General features: G+C 37.2%; 2 protein-coding genes across 6 annotated transcripts in view; one reads left to right on the top strand and one right to left on the bottom strand.

The window, feature by feature from the left end:
- The window catches only part of LOC136157209 (ral guanine nucleotide dissociation stimulator-like), a 22,083-nt gene extending 21,192 nt beyond the window's left edge, over positions 1-891 (bottom strand). The window contains exon 1 of the mRNA XM_065919200.1: positions 741-891. Within this exon, the coding sequence (XP_065775272.1) occupies positions 741-891 (151 nt within the window). The remainder of the gene's footprint in view (positions 1-740) is intronic.
- Positions 693-24,550, top strand: ZNF25 (zinc finger protein 25). Of its 5 annotated transcripts, XM_065922236.1 has the most exons (7): positions 693-1,006; positions 1,205-2,888; positions 2,996-3,108; positions 18,362-18,488; positions 18,782-18,877; positions 20,420-20,483; positions 20,989-24,550. In XM_065922236.1, the coding sequence occupies exons 3-7, from the start codon at positions 3,094-3,096 to the stop codon at positions 22,040-22,042; spliced, it is 1,356 nt and encodes a 451-aa protein (XP_065778308.1). In that variant the 5' UTR covers positions 693-1,006; positions 1,205-2,888; positions 2,996-3,093; the 3' UTR covers positions 22,043-24,550. The 5 variants fall into 5 exon arrangements, with proteins under 5 accessions (XP_065778308.1, XP_065778310.1, XP_065778311.1 ...); XM_065922238.1 differs by lacking the exon at positions 1,205-2,888; XM_065922239.1 differs by having other exon boundaries at positions 693-1,389.

Raw genomic sequence — 24,550 nt, 5'->3', positions numbered from 1 at the left:
ATTTTAAATTATGTTTACAATAATATGCATTTCCAATACAATTTCGTACCTATTCTTTTGAGATTATGCATTTTCTGGTGAAGTTTAAAATTACTTGTCAAAGAAAACAAAACCAAACTCTTAGAAAAAGAATTGTCATTTGACTGAAATTAAGTTTTATAGAGTTTCCTGTAAGAGTAAATACAAATATTAAAAAATTGAATTTTCCCTGGTTCAAAAGGGGGGAAAGATTTTCTTCCCCTCTTTTCTTGGAGCATTTCCTTGTTAAAACTTGTAATTGCAATCCTTTTTCTGTCCCTTTGAGATGCATGCAAATCTTTTTAAAAAGCAAACAAACCTCTTGTTAGTTTTGCCACCCAGGAATACCTTTTTTAAAAGGCCTCGGAACAATGTCTTTGAAATGTAAACAAACATCAAGGAAGATAGCACCCTATCTCCCCCGTCTCTGGTTAACTCCCAGGCCCTTCGCTTACAAGTTGTAGCTACTTATTTGTCACAGACATACAAGAAGCTTAACTTTTCATCTGGATAAAAGCAATTTACTAATAGAGATGGCCACCCCAATTACCATGTGAATTTAGGATGAAAGATAAAAGTGAGAAAACTTGACACCATTTACTACGCATTGTTCATCCCCCTAGCTTCGAGTACTATCTTTAAATATTACTATCGCTATTCATCGCACTACCTCACGGTAGTTTCCTGTTTTCCAATCGCACACTGGGGATGGCCCCTCTAACCCGCGGCCACCGCGAGTAAAGAAAGGACCAGCTCAGATCGCGGGAAGAAGCCGATTCTCGTGACGTCACCCAAAGTGGAAGCGCAATTCCCGAGTGGGGCGCAGAAGCCTTCCGCGCATGAGCAATTCCACCTCCTTTCAGTAGTCGCCATTGTCCACCTCACGCCCCCGGGGGGAGAGGACTCAAGAGCCTCCGGGTCCGCTGGGCGCCGCAGAGGGCGGGCCTGAAACCTGCGCGGGCCAGGAGCGGAGGCCGAGCCCCTGCAGGTGTGTCGGAGGCCTGGCTGCAGGCGCTAGGCCGGGTTGGGGGGAAGCCGGTTTCCGCGGCTGCGCCAAGTCGGGTACTCTGGCAGCCGACGGCCGCCCCCCTCTGCGCGCCGGACTGCCCTTGGAGGAGGCCTGGGGAGGAGGCCAGGCAAGGGGCCTGGCGGAGGGACGGTTGTCTGCAGCCCCGTTCCTCCTCAGGAGCCGCGTTTCTCGACCTGCGTGGAAGGGGTGGCTGGAGGAGGCCTGGGGCGCGCGCGAGAACGGCTGATTGTGACGTGGATCCCAAGCCAGTCACGTCCGCGCCGGCGCGTGGGCGGCGCTGGCTGCTGGGGACGTGGCGCTGTGAAACCAGACGGATCTGGGCTCAGCTCCAGAGCCCGCCGGTAAATGCGCAGGTTAATCTGGGTAGAACCCGGGTACTCATCTGTAAGAGTACAATAGCCTTTAGGGTCGTTTCTTGTATTCAATAGGGTAGTGTATATGAAGTATGATAAGGCTTCAATAAAGGTGAGCTGCTTTTCTCATTATGCTGTTCTTTTCATTATTGGCTCATTTAATAATAAGCATCCTTTGAATCGGTATTAACCACCTCCATTTAATAAATACAGGTACTAAGGGTTCAGAAAGAGAAGCTGGCTTAGCCGTCATTAGCAGGTGGGATTTAAATTCTGATTTGTTTTACTTTGTATTCATGCAGTTTCCCACCCTAAAGTTTTATTTAATACAGTGATTGTCCCTGAGCACCACCAGCGTGTCGTGGATCTAATCTTACTTTCCAGTATTCTGTTTTCCTTAAAACTCCTGGGTAAAAGGCCCTTCTGCATTCTCTGACCTGTGTATTCTCAGATGACTGTTAGATATGTAAATTTAAACCATAGTTGAAACCCTGAATTTTAAGTTTTACTGGAGAAGATAAGAATCGTATCCAAGCCAGGTCGGAAATGGGACAGACTTTTTAAAAAGATGTAAATTGCGATTTCATCCATGCTCCACATAATGAAGGTGATATCATAAGGCCTCTGATTGGATGGTGCACTAGACTTAGTAAGTAGGCGTTTTGTAAGTACCAGGGCAGCTGGAAGTGGTGTCCTCTGCATATGGGAGGGACCTCACATTATGGCATCTAGTTAGCTTTTGCTCCCTACATGACGTGCCTGCTTGGGGGTTATGGTGCCAAATTGTTATTTTAGAAGCTAAATTTGTGTCACTGTGAACAGATTAGATGGCCGTGTCAGAATTCATCAAGGCCTATCTGCACTTTGTTTGCTCTAGGCCCCAGTCCAAGGTTGGAGGGGACAGTGCATTCCCCGGTTCTATTGTATCTGTGGTGTTGAATTGAAGATTTACAGACTTAGAATAGTACATGATTGTTTAAAATTACCTAATTCCTTCTCATGTTAAAGATAAAAGCATAGAACTAAGATCGTGACTAGGTTTATTCATAGAGCTTAGCATAGAGCTGGAGCTGACAGCGCGCCTCCCTGTCACTATACCATTTGTAGTCAAAACAAAGTTTTTGAAAAAGTGATTTTGGAGAAAATGAAATTTAGGAAGAAGAAACATCCTATTTTTGAGAGCTTTGAAGACTTTCTAACGTTGTGGGGTTTATAATATTAATAGGCAAAATTGTTATGATATGTAACTTAAAGCTTTTCCATATTAATAGATATTTCTCTTTACAAACATTGTAATGCCAGTATAGGATTCCATACCCTGGATATATATTATATACCTTGATTAACTAATCTGCTATTATTGGACATATAAGTTTTCAATTGTTTGTATTATTTAGTAATGGACACATAAACAGCCAACAGGAAAAACATGTTTAGATTAAAAAATGTCCAGATTCATCAAGATTATATGAGTCACCAGTGGACAGGTGGGTACTCCTTTATCGTGGTCCTTCTTATTGCTTCTCATGGCTCAAAGGGACATTTTCCCAGAGGTTTATCTTCTACTAAAATGTTGTATGTAAATTTCTCACAGGTGATCCTGACTTCAAGATAAGGTCTCTTAGGACTTCTGTCTTTCAACTTTCCCAATCCTGACTTCATAGTTTCTATAGTTTCCATTAGCAGCAGAAAATGAACAAGTACAGGGTGAGTCATTTATTTACCTCTTTCTTTATTTCACTCTGTATATGTTTTCAGTGAGTTTTATGAAAGAGAGCCCATATATTAAATTAGAAAAGTGGAAATCATTAAAAATCACCTTTGGGGAAAATATTCTTTGAATACAACAACAGTTACAAGGTGTGTTCTGGGAATCCCAAGACCCTTTCAGTGAGTCTGTGAAGTCAAAACGTAACGTGTGTGCTCAGTTGTCCCTGACTCTGTGACCCCGTGGTCTGTAGCCCGCCATACTCCTCTGTCCATGGAATTTTCGAGGCAAGAATAGTGGAGCAATTTGCCATATCCTTTTCCAGGGGATTTTCTCCAACCCAGGGATTTGAACCCATATCTCCCACAGTGCAGGCAGATTCTTTACCATCTGAGCCACAAGGGAAGCCCCTCAAAACATACCAGGATACAAATTGCCTTTTACATTGATGAAATTAGCATTGATAGTGTAAAAGCACAGCTGCCTGTCTGGCATAAATCAGGATGATAACAACCGTGACATTGTATTCCTCCACAATATGTGCATAGTTAAAAAAAATATTGCCACCTTTACTTAAGGGTGTCTGATGAAATAGTAAAAATTATTAATTTATTAAATCTTGACCTTTGAGTACACATCTTTTTCTTACTCAGTGGGGTGAAATGGAAAGTTCATAAATTTGCTGCATACTGGTATATGATGGTTGGTTGTCTTGAGGAAAAGCACTTAAAGTGATTGATTTGTGAGCTCACCTAGCCACTTTTCTTCATGAAATACCGTTTTTATGTGAAAGAACAACTGACAAACTATGGTATTCACACATTTTCTCAAAAATGAGTGAAGTGAGCCTGTCAGTTGATGGAAAATACCTGTTTGTATTTGTTGCTAACATTAAAAGTGCTTTCAAGTGAAAATCAGAATGTTGGAAAACTTGCAAAGTTAACAAATGCTAATACTTAAAGACTTTTCTGATGAGATTAATAAGAGTATTAATTAATGTGATTTTTAATATTAATATTAATAAAATGTGTCAGTATTTGAGCAGTATTTCTGATGTATGTGCTCAAAGGTAAACTCAAGCAGTGTAAGAGAACGGCTTGTTAAAAGTGAGGAAGAAGAAATAAGTTGATTAGGGAGTGCCACTCTAAAAAGTAAGATTTGAGGAATATCTTGAATTAAATGAAATATCCAGGTAGAAATCTGGAGGAAAAGCATTCTTCATAGATGGAAAAATCATATGCACACACCCTGAGGCATGTTCCAGAAACAGTATTTAGGACATTGAAACTAGAGAGAGGTAAACTTGGGAGACAGCAATAAAACTTAAGGTCTAAGAAGTAGAAGGGAGTAGAATATGTAGGATTTTATTGGCTATAGAAATTAATTTTTTATTAAATAAATTATTTAAAAAATCATATGTTATGCAGTCAAAGTAATATACATAACATATAGGTATAATTTAGGGAATACTGATTAAGTAATACCACTCTATGCCCTGTCTGACTTAAGCAATGAAAATTACCCTGTGTGCCCTGCCTTAAGATCTCATCCTACCATTAACCAGAGAAAATTCTGAATTCTGTGGTAACCATTTCTTTGCTTTTTGAACTTAATTTTTTAAAACAAAACAGCATGCTTAGCAATTAATGAAATTCCTGGCCCTTTGGTAAGTGCTTGATGTAGTTTGTCTTACATAATCCTCTCAGACAACTTGGGAAGTGTTATTACCACCATGCCATAAATTTTCAGTGTGGAAATTTTCTTTTATTGACTAGAAATCATAGCCTTTGGGCTTGAAAGTGGGAAAAATAGAGACTCTAGAAAGAGGGGAAGTTTTAACCTATTCTACAGTTCTGCTTTGGTCAGTATTGAACACTTTTAAAAAATGTCCTTATAGCATTAATTCAGGGGTGGCACATGATGTTTTTCTTACCTTAGTCTCTGTAACTTACTGCTGAATGGTCAGTTTGGGACAACAGAAATAATTAGTAACCTTTTTGTTTTCTGAAATAATTTTAAGTGCAGTCATTGCTACAAACTCTTGGAAAAGTTTATTTTATGCAGATAGTTGAATTTTTTAAGGCATTTTGGCCAGATTAGAAGATCTTTCTTTTAATTATTTCTTGCATTTCTCAAGTTCTACTGGCATCAGCTTTTATCTGTTTGAAAATAGCATTTTTAGTTATTGTTTTTATTCTGATTGCCTGTTGTTTTAGTGAGGATCTGCTGGTAGAAATTCTCAGTTTTCTTTATATGAAATATCCATGAAGACCTTTTTCATTGTATGTGGAAATCTTGATTGACAGTTTTTACCTTTTAAAACATTTAAAAGTATTCACCGTCTTCTACTACTAGTACTATTGAAAATTCACCTGTTAACTTTGAAATAAATTTGTCTGGGGCTAGCAGCTTTTTACGATAACTTTTATTCTAGAATGCTTTATGTATATTTCTTTTTATCCTAGTGAGATTTATTGTACTTCCTTTGAATTGAGTATTTTGAGTATTACATTGTATCTTCTTTATTGACTTTGAAGCTTTATGTGTTATTTTGTTTACTCCTTAGTCTGGAGATTACAACGTGCACCATTAAAATAATGGTGTCTTCAAATACTATACTCATGACCAGTGTAATGAACTTTTATCAGTATAATTCTCTTTATACCCTCACACCTTATGGTCCTTATATCTCACTTTTATATTTTAACCCCCAATACTTGTTATTTTGCTTTAAACAATATTAATATTCTAAAGAAACATGTGTGCACATGTGTAAGTAACTCTTAATGTTTATATGTATATCTGCTTTGGGAGCTCATTATTCCTTCCTATGGGTCTAGGGTTCTCTTTGGTATATTTTCCCTTCAGTCTAAGCAACTTATTTTATTATTTCATGTATTATTTCTGCACTGATGGTGACAAATCTACTTAGCTAGTCTTTATGAAAATGTCTTTATTTCACTGTGGTTTTTGAATGACATTTTGCTAGGTATAGAACTATGTTGAGAGTTTTCTGTTTCTGCATTTTTAGGATGTCTTTGTCTTCTGGCTTCTGTTGTTTCTGATGAGAAACTTGTCTTCATCTTACTGTTATCCACCTGAATATAATGTGTTTTCTCCTCTGTGCTTCAGATTTTCATTCTATCTTTAGTTTTCAATAGTTAGACCATAATGTACATAGGCATGATTTGTTCTGTATTTATCTCTTTTGAAGAATGACAAAGATTTTTGGGTTGTTGCCTTTAATTTTTTTTTAAAATTCTCAGAACTCACTCTTCAGATATTTTCTTTGCCTTATCCTCTTTTTCTTTCTAAAATTCCAGTTACACAAATGTTGAACTATGTACCTAATGTCCCAAATGTTCAGATGATCTATTTAGTTGAGGTTTGTTTTGTGTGTGTGGTCCCTTGGGTTGGCTATTTCTATTCAGCTGACTTTTTTCAAGTTTATGGCTTCTTTCTTTTGCTTTATCAGTGTTCTTCATTCATAAACCTGTAAAATCCACATCTGATATTGTGTTATTCATTTCTAGAAATTCCTGTTTTTTTTCTTTTTGTTTTTCTTTATCTGCTAAGATTCCCCATTATTTCATTTATATTTTCTATTTTTTTCACTAGGTTAATTTTATTTATTTAGTTTTATTGTAATTACTTTAAAGTGCTTATCTGCTAATCGCAACATTCAGGTTAATCTGTAGGTCTGTTTCAGTAGGCTCCCTTGTTCAGTATGAATCAAAATTTTCCACTTCTTTGCATGTCTCCTATTTCTTTATTTTGTGCTAGACATTATGTGTAAAAGTACAGTAGAGATTGAAGTAAATAATACCTCCAGAAAAAGGCACATCCCTTCCTCTGCTTGCTAAGTCACATATGTAGTTAAGCTGGCCCTGGGCTTTAATTAGACACAGTTCTTCACCAATATCAGATGATTTGAGGGCAGTATCAAGGCTTTCCCTTCAGCAGAACTTGGGTGGTGAACACCACCAAAGCTCCATTGATGTGCTTTATAGCCTAGCCATCAGCTTTTCTTTCAGGTGACTGAGGAGCTCCTGCCCTGTAGAGCTTTTAGCACCTGAGACATCTCTTTCTGCCCCAGTGCCCTGCTCCCAGCCTTTGGAGGGTTGTTGCCATGTACTTAGAGAAAAACACCTACTTCTGCTTTATTGACTACACCAAAGCCTTTGACTGTGTGGATCACAACAAACTAGAATATTCTTAAAGAGATGAAAATACCAGACCATCTTACCTGCCTCCTGAGAAATCTGTATGCAGGCCAAGAAGCAACAGTTAGAACTGGACATGGAACAATGGACTGGTTCCAGATTGGGAAAGGAGTACGTCAAGGCTGTGTATTCAGTTTGGTTCAGTTCAGTCACTCATTTGTGTCCGACTCTTTGTGACCCCGTGAACTGCAGCATGCCAGGCCTCCCTGTCCATCACTAACTCCCGGAGTTTACTCAAACTCATGTCCATTTTGTCAGTGATGCCATTCAACCATCTCATCCTGTCATCCCCTGTGTATTGTCACCCTGCTTATTTAACTTATATGCAGAGTACGTCATGCGAAATGCTGGGCTGGATGAAGCATAAGCTGCAATCAAGATTGCAGAGAGAAATATCAATAACCTCAGATATGCAGATGACACCACCCTTAAGGAAGAAAGTGACGAAGAACTAAAGAGCTTCTTGATGAAAGAGAAAGAGGAGAGTGAAAAATCTGGCTTGAAACTCAACATTCAAAAAACTAAGATCATGGCATCCAGTCCCATTACTTCCTGGCAAATAGATGGGGAAACAGTGGAAACAGTGGCTGACTTTATTTTTTTGGGCCCCAAAATCTCAGCAGGTGGTGACTGCAACCATGAAATTATAAGACGCTTGCTCCTTGGAAGAAATACTGTGACCAACCTAGACAGCATGTTAAAAAGCAGAGGCATTACTTTGCCAACAAAAGTCCATCTAGTCAAAGCTATGGTTTTTCCAATAGTCATGTATGGATATCAGAGTTGGACCATAAAGGAAGCTGAGCGCCAAAGAATTAATGCTTTTGAACCGCCGAAGAATTGATGCTTTTGAACTGTGGTGTTAGAGAAGACTCTTGAGACTCTTGAGTCCCTTGGACTGCAAGGAGATCAAACCAGTTAATCCTAAAAGAAATCAGTTCTGAATATTCATTGGAAGGACTAATGCTGAAGTTGAAACTCCTGTACTTTGACCACCTGATGCAAAAAGCTGACTTATTGGAAAAGACCCTGATGCTGGGAAAGATTGAAGGCAGGAGAAGGGAGTGAAGGAGGATGAGATGCTTGGGTGGTATCACCAACTCAAGGACATAAGTTTGCGCAAGCTATGGGAGTTGGTGATAGGCAGGGAAGCCTGGCGTTCTGCAATCCATGAGGTCACAAGGAGTCGGATACAACTGAGCACCTGAACTGACTGATGGGGGGAGATAGTATTTGTATTTCAGAGCATCCATATAAATTATGCTTTCCTTTGGTTCCAGAAACTGCTTCCCCAGCTTAAAATAAACATCACTTTGTGACATTTGATAGGAAGTAAAGAAGTTCTGCAGATACAAAGCTTCTGTTTGGGGACCTCTAGAATATGAAATCCCTATTCAGTTACCAGGTAGTGTCAACAGGCAAGTTGGTGTTGGCTTGCTTTGTGACCACAGTTCTCAGGGATTCTGATACATCACACAAGATCATAACCAAACATTAAATGCTTATTAAAAGTTTAACAGTTTCCTCTCTTACCTGCTTGCCCTGAAGAATGAAATAAATTGTGGTTTTCTGTTTGCTTTTGAAATACTTTTCTCTGCTGAATTTTTTCCTTTGTTTACCTTTAGATTCTTAGATCTCTGACTTTAGAAAACAGATTTCTAGGTTAGGGGCTTATTCTCATTGTTAAGGTAAGATCAGTTTCTCTTTTGCTCCTCTACATTCTATTCAGGAATTGTTTCTTTATCCTTATTTTAGAGATGCTAGCGCTGAGGTACTTTTTGCTTTACATTTTTGTCCTGGCTGTGAAATTTGAAAATGCCCTGAAAATTCTAAGCAGGGGTAGGACTTATCTCAATTAATTTCACTTTTTTCTTGAATCTTTTAAAAAATATTTATTTCTGGCTGTGTTAGGCCTTCATTACTGTGCAGATTTTCTCTAGTTGCAATAAATGGGGGCCACTCTCTAGTTACAGTGTGTGGGTTTCTCTTGCTGCAGAGCGTGGATGCTAGGGCATGTGGGGATTCAGTAGTTTGGGTTCCCAAGCTCTAGAGAACAGGCTAAATAGTTGTGGCATGTGGGCTTAGTTGCTCTGATGATGTGGGATATTCCCGGATCAGGGATCAAACCTGTGTCTCCTGCATTGGCAGATGGATTCTTTACCATTGGACAACCAAGGAAGCCCTTGGATCTTTACCCTTCAAATTCTAGTGCTTAAGTTAATATTTGATGCTTTCATATAGCTGTTTTTAGTGTGTTTGTGGTGGGTTGCTTTTTGCTTTTTTTTTTAAATTGAAGTGTAGTTGATTTATTTATAATTGTAGTAACATACACAAAACAAAATTTACCATTGTAACAAATTTTAAATGTATAGCTTTGTGGCATTAAATATATTCACATTGTTGTGCAGCTGTCACCACTATCCACCTCCAGAACTCTTTTCATCATCCCAGACTGAAACTCCACACACATTAAACACTAACTCCCATTCCCCCCATACTTTGGGAAACACCATTTTACTTTCTGTCTGTATGAATTTGACTACTCTAGGTGCCTCATATAAGCAGAATCCTATAGTATTTGTCCTGGCTTACTTGATTCAGAACAGTGTCTTTAAGGCTCATCCATGTTGTAGCATGTCACAGGATTCCCTTCCTTTTAGGGCCAAATAATATTCCATTACTTGATACATATTACATTTTGCTTATGTAATATACATAATTTTGTTTACATTTGTTGGTGGATACCTTGGTTGCTTGTACATTGTAACTATTGTGAATAATGCTTTTATTATGAACATTGGTGTACAAATATCTGTTTGTTCCCTGTTTTGAAATCTTTTGTATGCATAACTATAAGTGGGATTGCTAGATCATATGGTAATTTCCTGGTGGCTCAGCAGTTTTAAAGAATCTGCCTGCCAATGCAGGAGACACAAGTTTGATCCCTGGTCAGAAAGATCCCCTGGAAGAGGAGACGGCAACCCACTCCAGTATTCTTGCCTGGGAAATCCCAGAGACGGAGAAGCCTAGTGGACTTCAGTCCATGGGGTTGCAAAAGAGTTGGACATGGCTTGTTGACTAAACAATAAGAATTCAGTTGTATGTGTGTACCCCATATACCAGTTGAAAAACATTTAGGTTGTTTTGGTTTTGGGGGGCAATTATGAAAAGAGCTGTTATAAACATTTGCATTCAGATGTTTGTGTGTACACAGATTTTAATTTCTCTTTGGGTAAATACTTCAGCATGTGCTTACTTGGTCATATGGTATTGTTATAATTAACTTTATAAGAAACTGCCAAATTGTTTCTTGAATAACTTGTGCTCCTACTGCAGTGTATCAGAGTTCCACTTATTTCCCATTCTTGTCAGCACTTGGTATTTCAGTTTGCTTTTTTTCTAAAGTTATTTAGATAGGTGTGCTTTCCTATCCCATTGTGGCTCTAATATGCATTCTTCTAATGACTAATGATACTGAAAATCTTTTGATGTGTTTGTGTTATCCATATATCTTCTATTGTTAAGTGTCTCTTCGAATCTTCATGTTTAAATTGATCTGTTTTCTTAATGAATGTTCACAATTCTTTATGTATTCTGTATACAAGAACAATACTTTGTTAGATTTGTGATTTTCAAATATTTTCCTCACTATTTGTGGCTAATCTTTTATTCACCTAACAGTGTATTTCATGAAAATGTGATGAACTCCAGATTTTCTTTTTTTTTCAGATTTTCTTTTTAATTTCTTTTGATATCATGTCTAAAAAGTCTTTAAAGTCACAAAGACTTTTCTTCTAAAAAAATTTTGTAGTTTAACATTTTATATATAGATCTATAGTTGATTTTTGTATGAAGAATAAGTTACTGACTTAAGGTTCATTTTTGTGTATGGATGCTCATTTTTTTCATTGCCACTTGTTGAAAAGCAAATGAATATATGTTATCTTAACACATATTAACTTAGCATGTATATGATACAGAAAAAATTAAAGATATGTGTATGTACATGAGCTAATATGCAAACATACACGTACTTACTGTCTGCTAGAGGGCCTTTAAGCAGTGACATCTCAGTAGCCTTGAGCAAACCTTGCACACAAATCTTGGTTTCTAAATATCATTCTACAATAAAAGGAGCCAGAATTTCACAGAGAAACTGATTGATTCTAGGGCAAAGGCAAGGCTAACGTAAAATAAGCCCAGAGCATTTTGTAGTATTAGAAATTAAGGAACTTCTCAAAAGCACAGTGATGGGGACATGTCAAATGGACATAGGCACCAACCCCAAAGAGCTTCTCATGGCAAGTCCAGTTCAGTCACTCAGTAGTGTCCGACTCTTTGTGACCCCATGAACCACAGCATGCCAGGTCTCCCTGTCCATCACCAACTCCCGGAGTTTACCCAAACTCATGTCCATTGAGTCAGTGATGCCATCCAACCATCTCATCCTCTGTTGTCCCCTTCTCCTCCTGCCCTCAATCTTTCCCAGCATCAGGGTCTTTTCAAATGAGTCAGCTCTTCGCATGAGGTGGCCAAAGTACTGGAGTTTCAGCTTCAGCATCAGTCCTTCCAATGAATATTCAGGACTGATCTCCTTTAGGATGGACTGGTTGGATCTCCTTGCAGTCCAGGGGACTCTCAAGAGTCTTCTCCAACACCACAGTTCAAAAGCATCAATTCTTCAGTGCTCAGCTTTCTCTATAGTCCAACTTTCACATCCATACATGACCACTGGAAAAACTATAGCCTTGACTAGATGAACCTTTGTTGACAAAGTAATGTCTCTGCTTTTTAATATGCTGTCTAGGTTGGTCATAACTTTCCTTCCAAGGAGTAAGCGTCTTTTAATTTCATGGCTGCAGTCACCATCTGCAGTGATTTTGGAGCCCCCTAAAATAAAGTCAGCCACTATTTCCACTGTTTTCCCATCTATTTGCCATGCAGTGATAGGACCAGGTACCATGATCTTAGTTTTCTGAATGTTGAGCTTTAAGCCAAATTTTTCACTCTCCTTCTTCACTTTCATCAAGAGGCTCTTTAGTTCTTCGTCACTTTCTTCCATAAGGGTGGTGTCATCTGCATATCTGAGGTTATTGATATTTCTTCCAGCAATCTTGATTCCAGCTTGTGCTTCTTCCAGCCCAGCATTTCTCAAGATGTACTCTGCATGTAAGTTAAATAAGTAGGGTGACAGTACACAGCCTTGACACGCTCCTTTTCCTGTTTGGAACCAGTCTGTTGTTCCATGTCCAGTTCTAACTGTTGCTTCCTGACCTGTATACAGGTTTATCAAGAGGCAGGTCAGGTGGTCTGGTATTCCCACCTTCTGAAGAATTTTCCACAGTTATTGTGATCCACACAGTCAAAGGCTTTGGCATAGTCAATAAAGCAGAAATAGATGTTTTTCTGGAACTCTCTTGCTTTTTCGATGATCCAGCAGATGTTGGCAATTTGATCTCTGGTTCCTCTGCCCTTTCTAAAACCAGCTTGAACATCTGCAAGTTCATGGTTCACATATTGCTGAAGCCTGGCTTGGAGAATTTTGAGCATTATTTTACTAGCATGTGAGATGAGTGCAATTGTGCAGTAGTTTGAGCATTCTTTGGCATTGCCTTTCTTTGGGATTGAAATGAAAACTGACCTTTTCCAATCCTGTGGCCACTGGACTGATAACAAAGCTGGAACAATTTATTTATAACAAAATAAATAACATGGTATTGGATTCTAATCCTAAGCAATAAATATCTAAGACCATAATTATATAAGTAAATGATTGAATAAATGGGAAAAAGAGAGCTCTTTGAAGGATTCCAAATACTATATCTAGATTCTACCCCCTCTTGGAGATGGGGCCTATTCCTTCCTTTCTTGAATAGGGGCTAGACTTAGTGATTGCTTTCAAATAATAGAGTATGATAAGGAGGTATAGTTACTTTACAGTGGAGAAAACTGGCAAACACTACCTTAGAAAGTGATCCAGGTTAACATCACCTGTGATATGATGTTCCCCCTGATATACTGTGATAAGAAGGGCTCTGGGTTATTCTCCCACAGAACCTATAATCTCAGTCTAATCAAACAGAAGAACACCAGACAAAATCCAAATTAAAAGGCATTCTAAAAAGTATCTGTTTAGTATTTCTCAAAGTTGTCAAGGTCATAAAACACAGGAAAGGCTGTCACAAACCATAAGAGATATGACAACTAAATGCAATATAGTATTCTGAATTAGATCGTGGGATGGAAAAAGGGACATTAAAGAAAAGACTGGTGAAAGTCTAGAATTTGATTGTGTCCATTGTTCCAGCACTGTTTTTTGAAATGACTATTTATCCACTGAATTTCTTTTGAACCTTTATCAGAATTATATGTGTGATTCTATTACTGGACACACTATTTTTGTTCCACTGATCCTGAGTGTTTATCCTTTTGCTAATAACACAAGTAATACAGCTTTGTGATAAGTCTTGAAATCGGGTAGTAGATTTGCTGATATTTTGTTGAAGATTTTTGTATTATAATCATGAGAGATATTGGTTGGTAGTCAATATGCTGGTAAGTGTTTAACAATCAGAGTTTTGAGTACTGAAAGAGAAACCTGCTTTTGTATTGTTTACCAACTTTTGTGGTATAAATACCCCTGCTGTGGCTAATTTCAAGCTACAAAATAATTTTAATCAATTGCCAAAAATTTAACAACCAGCACTCTTGATCTGGTACAAACAGGTGCCAACCTCCACTGTAATTTTCTTTTATGGTAATGTTTCTGTTAGGTTTAGGTATCAGGGTAATATAAGCTTCATAAAATGAATTGAGAACAGTTCTTTCCTCTTTGTTTTATGGTAAAGAGAAAAGAGACATCGCTCAGTTGTGTCCGCCTCTTTGCGACCCCATGGACTGTAGCCTACCAGGCTCCTCTGTCTGTGGGATTTTCCAGGCAAGAGTACTGGAGTGGGTTGCCATTTCCTTCCCCAGAGGATCTTCCCAACCCAGGGATCGAACCCAGGTCTCCTGCATTGCAGGCAGACACTTTATTGTCTGAACCACCAGGGAAGATTAAATATAATTGGTATTGTTTCCCCATCAATGTTTGGTGGAATTCACCACTGACACCATTTGGGCCTTAAGATTTATTAGAAGGTTTTATTGGTTTTCATTGAAGTGAAATTCACACAATATTGGCCATTTTAAAGTATACAATTTGGTACAATTTAGTACATCCACAATGTTGTGGGACCACTACAACATATAGTTCCAAAACATTTTCATCATCCCAAAAGAAAACCCCATTCCCATTAAATAGTTGTTAACCTATTCCCTCTCCTAGCCCTTGTCTCTGTGCATTTACCCATTCTGAATATTTCGTATAAGTGGAGTCATATAATGTGTACCTTTTCTGTTTGGCTTCTTTCATTTAGCATGTTTTCCAAGTTCATTCACCCTATACTTTATATCAATACTTCATTTTTATGAAAAATAATATTCCATTGTATGTTTATACCACAGTTGTTTATCAGTTCATCCATTGATTGAGATTTAGGTGGCTTTCACTTTTTGGCTTTTGTGAATAGTGCCACTATAGCTTTTGTATAGCTTTTGAGTATCTGTTTTCAAATCTTTTGGGTATGTATCTAGAAGTGGAATTGATGGTATTGATGGTATTGTATGGTAATTGTATATTTAACTTTTCGAGTTAGTGACGAACTTTTCCATAGCAGCTGTACCATTTTATATTCCCGCAATGTATAAGGATTACAATTTCTCCACATCCTCCCCATTACCTGTTGTTTTCTGTTTTGTTTTTTTTTTAAACACCCATCGTAATGAATGGGAAGTGGTATCATCATGGTTTTGATCTGGCTTTCCCCTGAAGACTAATGATGATGTTGAGCATCTTTCATGTGCTCATTTGTATAACTTAAATGTCTGCTCAATTTCTTTGCCTATTTTTTGTCGGGGTTATCTTTTTGTTATTGAATTTTTAAGTATACTTTATATATTCTGGATAATATACCTTTATCAGATATATGATTTGCAAATATTCTATTCTATATTCTATTCTATTCTGTGAGCTATATTTTTTTCCTATTTTGGTACTATTCTATGATGCATGCAAATTTTAATTTATTTATTATATTTTCTTGGTTGCCACACTGTGTGGCATATGGGATCTTAGTTCCCAAACCAGGGATCAAACCCATGCCCCTTCTATTGGAACCACAGAGTCTTAACACTAGATTACCAGGGAAGTCCCTGTAAAAGTTTTAAAGTTGATAAGGTCAGTTTATTTTTCTTTTAATGCTTGTACTTTCTGGTGTCATATCTTGAATCTGTTGTCAAGTTCAAGATAAGGAAGTTTATTCCTGTATTTTCTTCTGAGTTTTATATTTTTAGCTCTTAATATTTAGGTCAATGATCTATGTTGAATTAATTTTTTTATATGCAGTGAGGTAGAGGTCAAGTTTTCTTCTTATGCATGTGGTCATCTAGTTGCCAGTGTCATTTATTGAAGAAATTATTCTTTCTCCATTGAATGGTCTTGTCTTTCTTGTTGAAACTGAGGTGGCCATAGATGTATGGTTTTATTTTCAGACTCTCATTTCTATCTATTGGACAATATGTCTGTCTTTATGCCAGTCACACTGTTTTTTTTTTTTTTTTCAGTCACACTGTTTTGATACTAAAGCTTAACAGTAAGATTTTAAATAAGTGGGAGTTCTTTGACTGTTTCTTTCCCAATTTTGTTTGACTGTTAGAGACTCCTTGCAATTCTGTATAAATTTGAAGATTGGTTTTTCTATTTCTATGCAGGAGTCATTGAGATTTTAATAGAGATTGCATTGATTCTATAGATTCCTTTGAGTAGTCCTGTCACCTGAACTATATTAAGTCTTAACAGTCTATGAACACATACTATCATTTCTTTTATTTACGTTTTCCTTAATACTTCCAGCGATGTTTTGCAGTTTTCAGTGTATATGTCTTATATACTCCTTGAGTAGATTTATCCCTAGGTACTTTATTCTTTTTGATGCTACATTAAATGGAATTGTCTTAATTTCTCTTTTGGATTTTCATTACTGGTAAATAGAAACACAACTGATGTTTGTGTGTTGATCTTATAATTCTGAAATGTGCTGACTTTGTTTATTAGCTCTATTTTTGTGGATTCTTAGGGATATTCTATATGTAGCTTTAAGTCTTTCACTACTGAGTATAAAGTTAGCTGGGATAGAAGTGGATTAAAAATATTATCATTTTGAGGGCGTTTCCTTCTATTTCTAGTTTACTAAATGTTTTTATCATGAAAGGGTTGAATTTTGTCAAATGCTTTTTTGCATCGTCTGAAATGGTCTACTTTTCCCCCTTTGCTCTGTTAATGTAATTGATTGGTTTTAGTATGTTGAGCCATTCTTGCATTCCTGGGATAAATCACACAAAGTCACGGTGTAAATTATAATCTAATTTTTAATTTGCTGGATTTTATTTACTAGTAACTTGTTAAAGGTTTTCATCTTTATATTCATAAAAGATATTGTTATTAGGTAGAATGCTTTCTCAACTTCATTTAATCCTTTTTCTGAGGTTTTGTCTTGTTCTTTTGTGTGGAACATGTTTCTCTGTCTCATTTTGTTTAATCCTGTTTTTATATCTGTGCATTTGGTAAGTTGGCTACATTTCCCAATCTTAGAGAAGTAATCTTACGTGGAGATGTTCTGAGAAACCCAACAGTATACGCTTCTCTGATCATCAGAGTTATAAGCTCTAATGGCTCTTTATGTATGGGCTACATGAATCCTTCCTTATTGTGGGCTTGACGGTTGTGGACAAACTAGAAGCCAAGGTTGACCCTCAGCCTTGCTGGAAGCTAGACCCTGCCTCATGCAGTGGCTACTGACCCACTGTTGGGAGAGGCTGGGTCCCTGCCTGGCTGGCTGCATACCCTATGGGGTTCCTGGACTGGGACCCAGTGCAGCTGGCAGAATAGCCTGAAGTGTACTGGGACTGGTGATGACTCACTGGTTGGCTGGTAAGCCTCTAGCACTAATAGACTAGAGGGAGGACTCCAAAATGGTGCTTATTAGAACCTATGTCCTTATGGTAGAACAAGCTTCCAAAGTGGCTGCTACCAGCGTGTGTCTCCAAGAGAAGTTCCAGTTGCCTCCTGACTCTCCAGGAGGCTCTCCAAGATCTGTAAATGGGTCTGAGCCAGCCTCCCTTCAGATTACTGCCTCTGCACTATATTTGGACTGTGTGAGGTTTTGCATGTGTCCTTTAGAATAGAGTGTCTGTTTTCTGTAGCCCTCTGGCTCTCAAGTTTTATTGACCTACAAAGCCAGATGTTCTGGGGGGTTTGTCTTCCTGGTGCAGGACCCCTTGGCAGGGGAGCCCAATGTGGGGCTTGAACCTCTGACTCCTTGGGGAGAACCTCTACAGTTTTGACTATCCTCCTATTTGTGGGTCACCTATTCAGGGCTGTGGGTCTTGACTATACTGTGTCTCCACCCCTCCTATCTATGTCATTGTGGTTCCTTCCTTATACCTTTAGTTGTGGGGAATCTTTTTGCTACTCTTCAGGTCATTTTCAAAGATAGTTGCTCTGTAAATAGTTGTCATTTCAGTGTGCCTGTGGAAGGAGATGAATTCAGAGTCTTCATTTTCCACCATCTTGATCATTCTTTTTAACCATCTTTTATCTTGTACATACTTCTGTCATAGCACCTGCTGTGCATATTGCATTTATTAATTTAATCTTTGCCTCCCTGTTGGAATGTAAGCTCCTTGATAACAAGAATAGTTGCTTTCATTCATCTTTGTATCTCTAGCAGAGTTCTAGGCATGGAGTGATATCTTATTAAATATGTACTGAACAAATATTTTATATATGTGTAAAACAGGGTACAGAGTAGCAGTATATCTCAGCTCTCCCGAGTAAATCCTGTAGTTAACATATTAACAGCTAGTTTGTGTCTTTTTCATGGTAATCTATTTTGATCACTTCAGTTTGAATTGAAATATGTTGTTTCAGGGACCAGTAACATTTAAGGATGTTACTGTGGAATTCACCCAGGAGGAATGGAAATTGCTGGACACTGCTCAGAGGACCCTATATAGAGAAGTGATGCAGGAGAACTACAGTCACCTCATCTCAGTGGGTGAGGAAATCTTCTGCATCTGTAACTCCCAGTAGTTTTCATTTCCTTTCTCACTTACTGGAATTTGTAAATCCTGTGTAGGGTTGAATATTAGCATTGTTTTCAGGGTCAAAGTTGATGAATCCATTTTGGGTACCAGAAAAATATTTGTGTCCCCATGCACTCCCCTAATAGAATAAATTTGCCAAATCTGTGTGAGACCTTCATTGTTCTGATCCTAACCTGCAGTTCCTTATCCTTCAGAGTTGCTGTATTCCAAGTAATTTGTGTTATTTTATCTTTTCTATTAATAGGCTATTGTGCAAATAGGCCAAATGCAATCTTCAAGTTGAAGCAAGGAAAAGAACCATGGATATTAGAAGTACAATTTCCACGTCAGAACAACCCTAGTAAGTTAGAAATTATAACTTGTATAAGGGGGTTGGAATTGATGCCTTTGACTTTTTGAAATTTTTTTTCAAGAATCTCTTTTTTAAATGCCCTAAACTTTTGGAAATGATTGCGAATACTTGATCTGCATATGTAAGCAACATAAATCCTACCTCCAGTTTTTGTTCTCCCCATCTAAATTCCCTCTTTTGTGTGGGGCAGATGGAGATGGTTGATTTTTTGTTTAAAAAAACATTCCCTCTTTTGCTTGACATTTTTAAAGTAGATTTATTTCTCTTTCCTATATACTAACTTTCACTTAAAACTCTCATTTTGTCTTTTTGCTAGAATTTCCAGTTACTCTTTGCCATTAAAGTATGCAGCTATAATCTTAAAGTGTTTATAAAATCTATCTTATAAAATTTTCAAATGGCATTTTCCTCCTTTCATTAACAATAAAATGCCTTAGATTTTCAGCACCCATTTTAATTTACTATTCTCTCTTTAATCTCTGAAATTGGATTATAAATCATTATGCCTTTCATCAGCTATATTATTGCAGAGTTGATACAAAATACACCTAATTTTCTGTCAAGAACTAGTCTGGCCCTTTATTGCCTGCTGCATCTTATTTTTCCTTGTGGCCCCAAAACATGTGCTAATCTTCATTTTATATGCTCTCTTAAATGCTTTATATACATAAGATCTTATTTCATGAGTTTCCCAAGTTAACCTTGCACATATCCCTATCAAATAACTTTATATTTTCCTAGTGTTGAGTCACAGATGCAGTATTTGGCGGTCAGCATTGAAAATCTCTGGTGCTACAACTGGGAATTCATTCTGTGGGATGGCTTGTACTCTGCTTTTTAAAAAATCTTTCCTTTTGGATGTATGTGTTTCTGGGTCTTCTGAACCAGCCAATTAGAAAGAGAAGAATTTTCTTCTAAACATGAGGAAATGGATGTTCTGAGAAGGTCACTTTGGTGTTGACATCTAGATTGTTGGGTATGGGCAAAGAGGAATAAGGTGGAAGTTTATAGTCTAATTACTAGAAATTCTAACACTGTAAACTAGGTTTGAGTGGGTAAAGACCTATACTTAGCTCTTTCATCTAATGTAATCTTTCCTTTGATATTTCCAGTGAACACAGTTGTCTACTAATTTTCCTTATCACCGTACTTACTAGTCATTGTCCTTAATGGGCTCACATCATGCTCTATGAGTCTCACGTTCTTGTTCAGCAGCACTTTGAATACCTTTTGTTTTCTGCTCCCTATTCTTTGTGTGTGTGTGTGTTTTGTCTTCACTTTCTCCTCCAAGTTTTTAAGGTCATATTTGTAGTGTCAAAGTTACTTGAATTTATAACTAGGTCTCTCCCTCTTTGCTATAGCATGTTTTAGTGTTATTTATATGTTTTTTTCTAAGCCACTGAGATAGAGGAAGTTTGCACTTAAGAACTCCTTCATTTGAGAATAGTGGCCTGAAACCTAAGAATCCACCCTATGACCATAATAATGTGTTAAGATGTATAAAGTATTAAATTTTGGATTCCTTTGTAGAAGACGTATGCAATACTCATGACCAAGGAGCAAGATGCCCGGAAAACCAAGCTGAAAATTCAAGGCAAGTTCAAGAATTCAATTTTGAGATTAGAAGCTTTTTAAGAAAGGGTCTTAATAGGGGTACTGAAAGTGAGACAGCACTAGTTCATGATAAATGAGAAAACTGAAGCAAATTCCAAAGAACATAACCCAAATGGGAAAGCCCTCTTTCATAACAGATAGAGACCTTTTATAATTCAAGATCAGGAGATTAAAACTCTGAAACAGTCTTTTGATTCTTATTTACATAATAAGAGAGGCTTTATTATACAAAGTCAAGTTCAGACAGTTGAGAAACCTGGAGAATATAATGCAAGTGAAATACCTTCTACCAAATGTTAAACCACAGTATATATATGTCAACATAGAATATTCACAATGGAGAAACCCTATGACTCTAGTGAATATTGGAAAAACCTCTAGAAATTGGTTGTCAGAGTTACTTGAAAAATATACACAGCAGACCCAACCCCCACCGCCTCACCCCAAAGTCTTATATATTAACAAATTTGGAACTTTCTCTCTAGGAATGGAGAACTCAAGAAACATCAGGAAACTCATACCAATGAGAAAACCTATAAATGTAATGAATGTGGAAAGTCCTTCTACCAGAAGTCTATCCTTATAATACATGAGCATACTCATTCAAAGGACAAACCCAGCGAATGTGAGAAATCCGTCTCTCAGAATGGACACCTCACAAGACAACCAAAAACTCCTACCAGAGAGAAGACCTATGAATGTAAAGAATGTAAGAAAACTTTCTACCATCTGTCATCTCTCAGTAGACATTTGAGAACTCATGCAGGAGAGAAACCGTACGAATGTAATCAGTGTGAGAAATCCTTCTACCAGAAACCACACCTCATGGAACATCAGAAAACACACACAGGAGAAAAACCCTTTGAATGTACTGAATGTGGGAAGTTCTTCTATGTTAAGGCATACCTCATGGTACATCAGAAAACACACACAGGGGAGAAACCATATGAATGTAAGGAATGTAGGAAGTCCTTTTCCCAGAAATCACACCTCACAGTACATCAGAGAACACATACAGGGGAGAAACCCTATAAATGTAAGGAATGTGGGAAATTCTTCTCTAGAAATTCACACCTCAAAACTCATCAGCGAACTCACACAGGAGAGAAACCCTATGAATGTAAGGAATGTGGTAAATGCTTCTACCAGAAGTCAGCCTTAACAGTACATCAGCGAACTCATACAGGGGAGAAACCCTTTGAATGTAATAAATGTGGAAAAACCTTTTACTATAAATCGGACCTCACTAAACATCAGAGAAAACACACAGGGGAGAAGCCCTATGAATGTAATGAATGTGGTAAATCTTTCTCTGTGAATTCAGTCCTCAGATTACATCAAAGGACTCACACAGGAGAGAAACCCTATGAATGCAAGGAGTGTGGGAAATCCTTCTCTCAGAAGTCACACTTTGTCATACATCAGAGAAAACACACAGGAGAGAAACCCTATGAATGTAAGGAGTGTAAGGAAACATTTTTTCAGAAATCAAAACTCACTGCACATCAGAAGACACACACAGAAGGGAAAATCTTATAAACAATATCAGTTGGAGAATTCTGTCTGAATTTGTCCTTCAGAATAATCAGATAACTCACACAAGACAAAAAACCTTATGAAATATCATCAATATGGGAAAATTTCAGCCACATTCTTTCATCATGGAGAGAAATTCTATAAATCTCTTAGGGAGAAATTTTTACCATATGTCAGACTTTTACTAAATTTCAGACAACATACATGGTAGAAACACTACAAATGGTAAAACATGAGGGAAACCTCTCTTTAAGAAGTCATACTTTATTGTACAACAATTAAACCATACAAGAGAAATCCTGTAAGAAAAATGAATATCAGGAAATTTCTGTCAGGGTAGCCATCATAAATGAGAGATTTCTATCAGTATCCTGAGCATTCAGAAATCTTTTTATACCTGTTGGACTAATTAGCTCATTCTAAAAGGAGATAATCACAAAGATTACAACATATATGGAAGGCTTTATCAAGAAGTGATATTTCAGTGAATGTCAGATCAGTGATATAAAGTATAGAACCGTTTTAAAAAATATTTTAAATATGTGAAACCTTTTAAACAAATTCTAAGAGAATATGTATGAGGAAAATACTTATACTAGAGGTCATGTTGCAGAAATCTGATTACAAGGTTGTTTTTCTTTTAAAGAAACCTGCAAATGTCAGGTATATGAAGTTTTGTAAAAAGCACAAATAAATTGAAAAATGTGACATCATTAACACATGTGAAAAGTCCTTTAGTATGTAGGACTTATGTGTGAATGTCAGTGTGCTACAGAACACAGACTGTGGATGTTTGATGTGCATGTGAACCCATCCATAATTGTACATAGTGAAATATGTAGCCTTATTTAGTTCAGTAACTTTTATGTATATGAAGATACCTCTCATTTAGTCTCAGCAGGGGCTCCTGTTGTTAACAGAATGTGTATTTAAGTGTTGTATTCTTTTAAAATTATAATGTATCCGCCCCCCTCCCCCCATTTCTGAATGGATATGGATTTTACTGAACTAACCCTTCAGAAAGAATATAAAAATGTTTCTGTAAAATTTGCAACTCTCTTATGGTTGGCCAAATTTTACATTAGGGATACATTTATAGGAAAAAGGCTTCCCCAGTGGCTCAGTGTAAAGAATCTTCCTGCCAGTGGTGGAGATATATGGGTTCAGTCTCTGGGTTGGGATGGCAACCCACTCACTCCTGTATTCTTGCCTGGGAAATGTCAAGGACAGAGGGGCCTGGAGGGCTCTGGTCAACAGGTTCACAAGAGTTGGATGTGACTTAGCAACTAAACAACAACAAGTTCATTTTTAAAAACAGCTGAAAATCCCTACATAATAAAAAATAATACTATGTGAAGAAATATCTGTTAGTGTTGTTTTAGTAAGTTGCAGAGCTGTCTGAATTTATATTTTGTATGAGAGTCCTAAATGTTCTTCACTACCTTTTTCTTTCTATTAGAAGAAACATGACGTAGAGGTTAAGAGTATGGACTTTTGACTCCTACTGCCCAGGCTGTTTCAAGCATGAGGCATGCACCTAACCTCTTTGTGCCTCAGTTTCCTTTTTCATAAAAAAAGTGATAATAGGATTGCTTTGAGTTGTAAATGAGTTAATGTTTTTAAAGCACTTAGAATAGTGTCTGAGACAAAGGAAGAGCTATATGTTAGATACTATCATAATAATTTGTATTTCTTGAATTATTCTGCAAAATAAATAAAAGGTTGGCTACCAGCATTCGCCCCTCACTTTACTGCTGCAGTGCCTTGCTTTGATTTGGTTGTATATTTTTCTGCAAGTGATTCAGATCTGGCTCACTGCCTGCAATGTTTTACCTTTCTGAATGGTTGAAAAAGATTATTTTGTGACGTGAAAACTATACGATATTCAAACTTACATATCTGTAAATTCAACTTTTGTTAGAACACTAATAAAAAAAAATTTGTTTGTTTTGCCTGTGGCTGCCTTCACATTACAGTAGCAGAGCTGAGTACACTGAAGAAGACCATATGCCCCACAGGGCCTAAGATAGTTACTTTCTGGTACCTTACAAACTCAAGTTTTCTTAGAACTGAAAGTGTAACAGCCAACATAGAAGTATATTTTTACATATGGTATGTGTTTCCGAAATTGTGCATATATCAGTTTGTGGGTAGGTGGAGGTTTTTTGCAATATCTTTGTTATGTGCATTATATATATGTTACAAGACTATATAAGCATTAGAATTTTTTTCAAAGATATGTTTTAGCTGCTGGACTGTCATAACATCAAAACAAATACCCTGATGGAATGTAGCAGTAAATTATGAAATAAACATTGTCTAAATTAAATTAATTGATCCCTACTCACAGTATTCCTGTATTTTCTTCTATGTCCATGGCCAGTTTTTCCTGTATCATTTTTTAATTTTCTATCACATAATAAAATACATCTTTATGTCATACTTAACTAAGTGCAACTGAACAACAACAAAAAGAATACCCAACTCCACCAGCTACATTACTAGTAAAAT

This window comes from Muntiacus reevesi, chromosome 2 (assembly GCF_963930625.1).
Source record: "Muntiacus reevesi chromosome 2, mMunRee1.1, whole genome shotgun sequence".
NCBI lineage: Eukaryota > Metazoa > Chordata > Mammalia > Artiodactyla > Cervidae > Muntiacus > Muntiacus reevesi.
Note: the sequence above shows the minus strand (reverse complement) of the source record. Positions and strands in the feature narration are given on the sequence as shown.

What these genes read in the sequence shown, in the direction of transcription:
- ZNF25 (XM_065922238.1), top strand. An exon ending in CAGTCACCTCATCTCAGTGG is followed by an intron (nt 18,489 to 18,781) that starts GTGAGGAAATCT and finishes TTCTATTAATAG; the next exon opens with GCTATTGTGCAAATAGGCCA. An exon ending in TCCACGTCAGAACAACCCTA is followed by an intron (nt 18,878 to 20,419) that starts GTAAGTTAGAAA and finishes ATTCCTTTGTAG; the next exon opens with AAGACGTATGCAATACTCAT.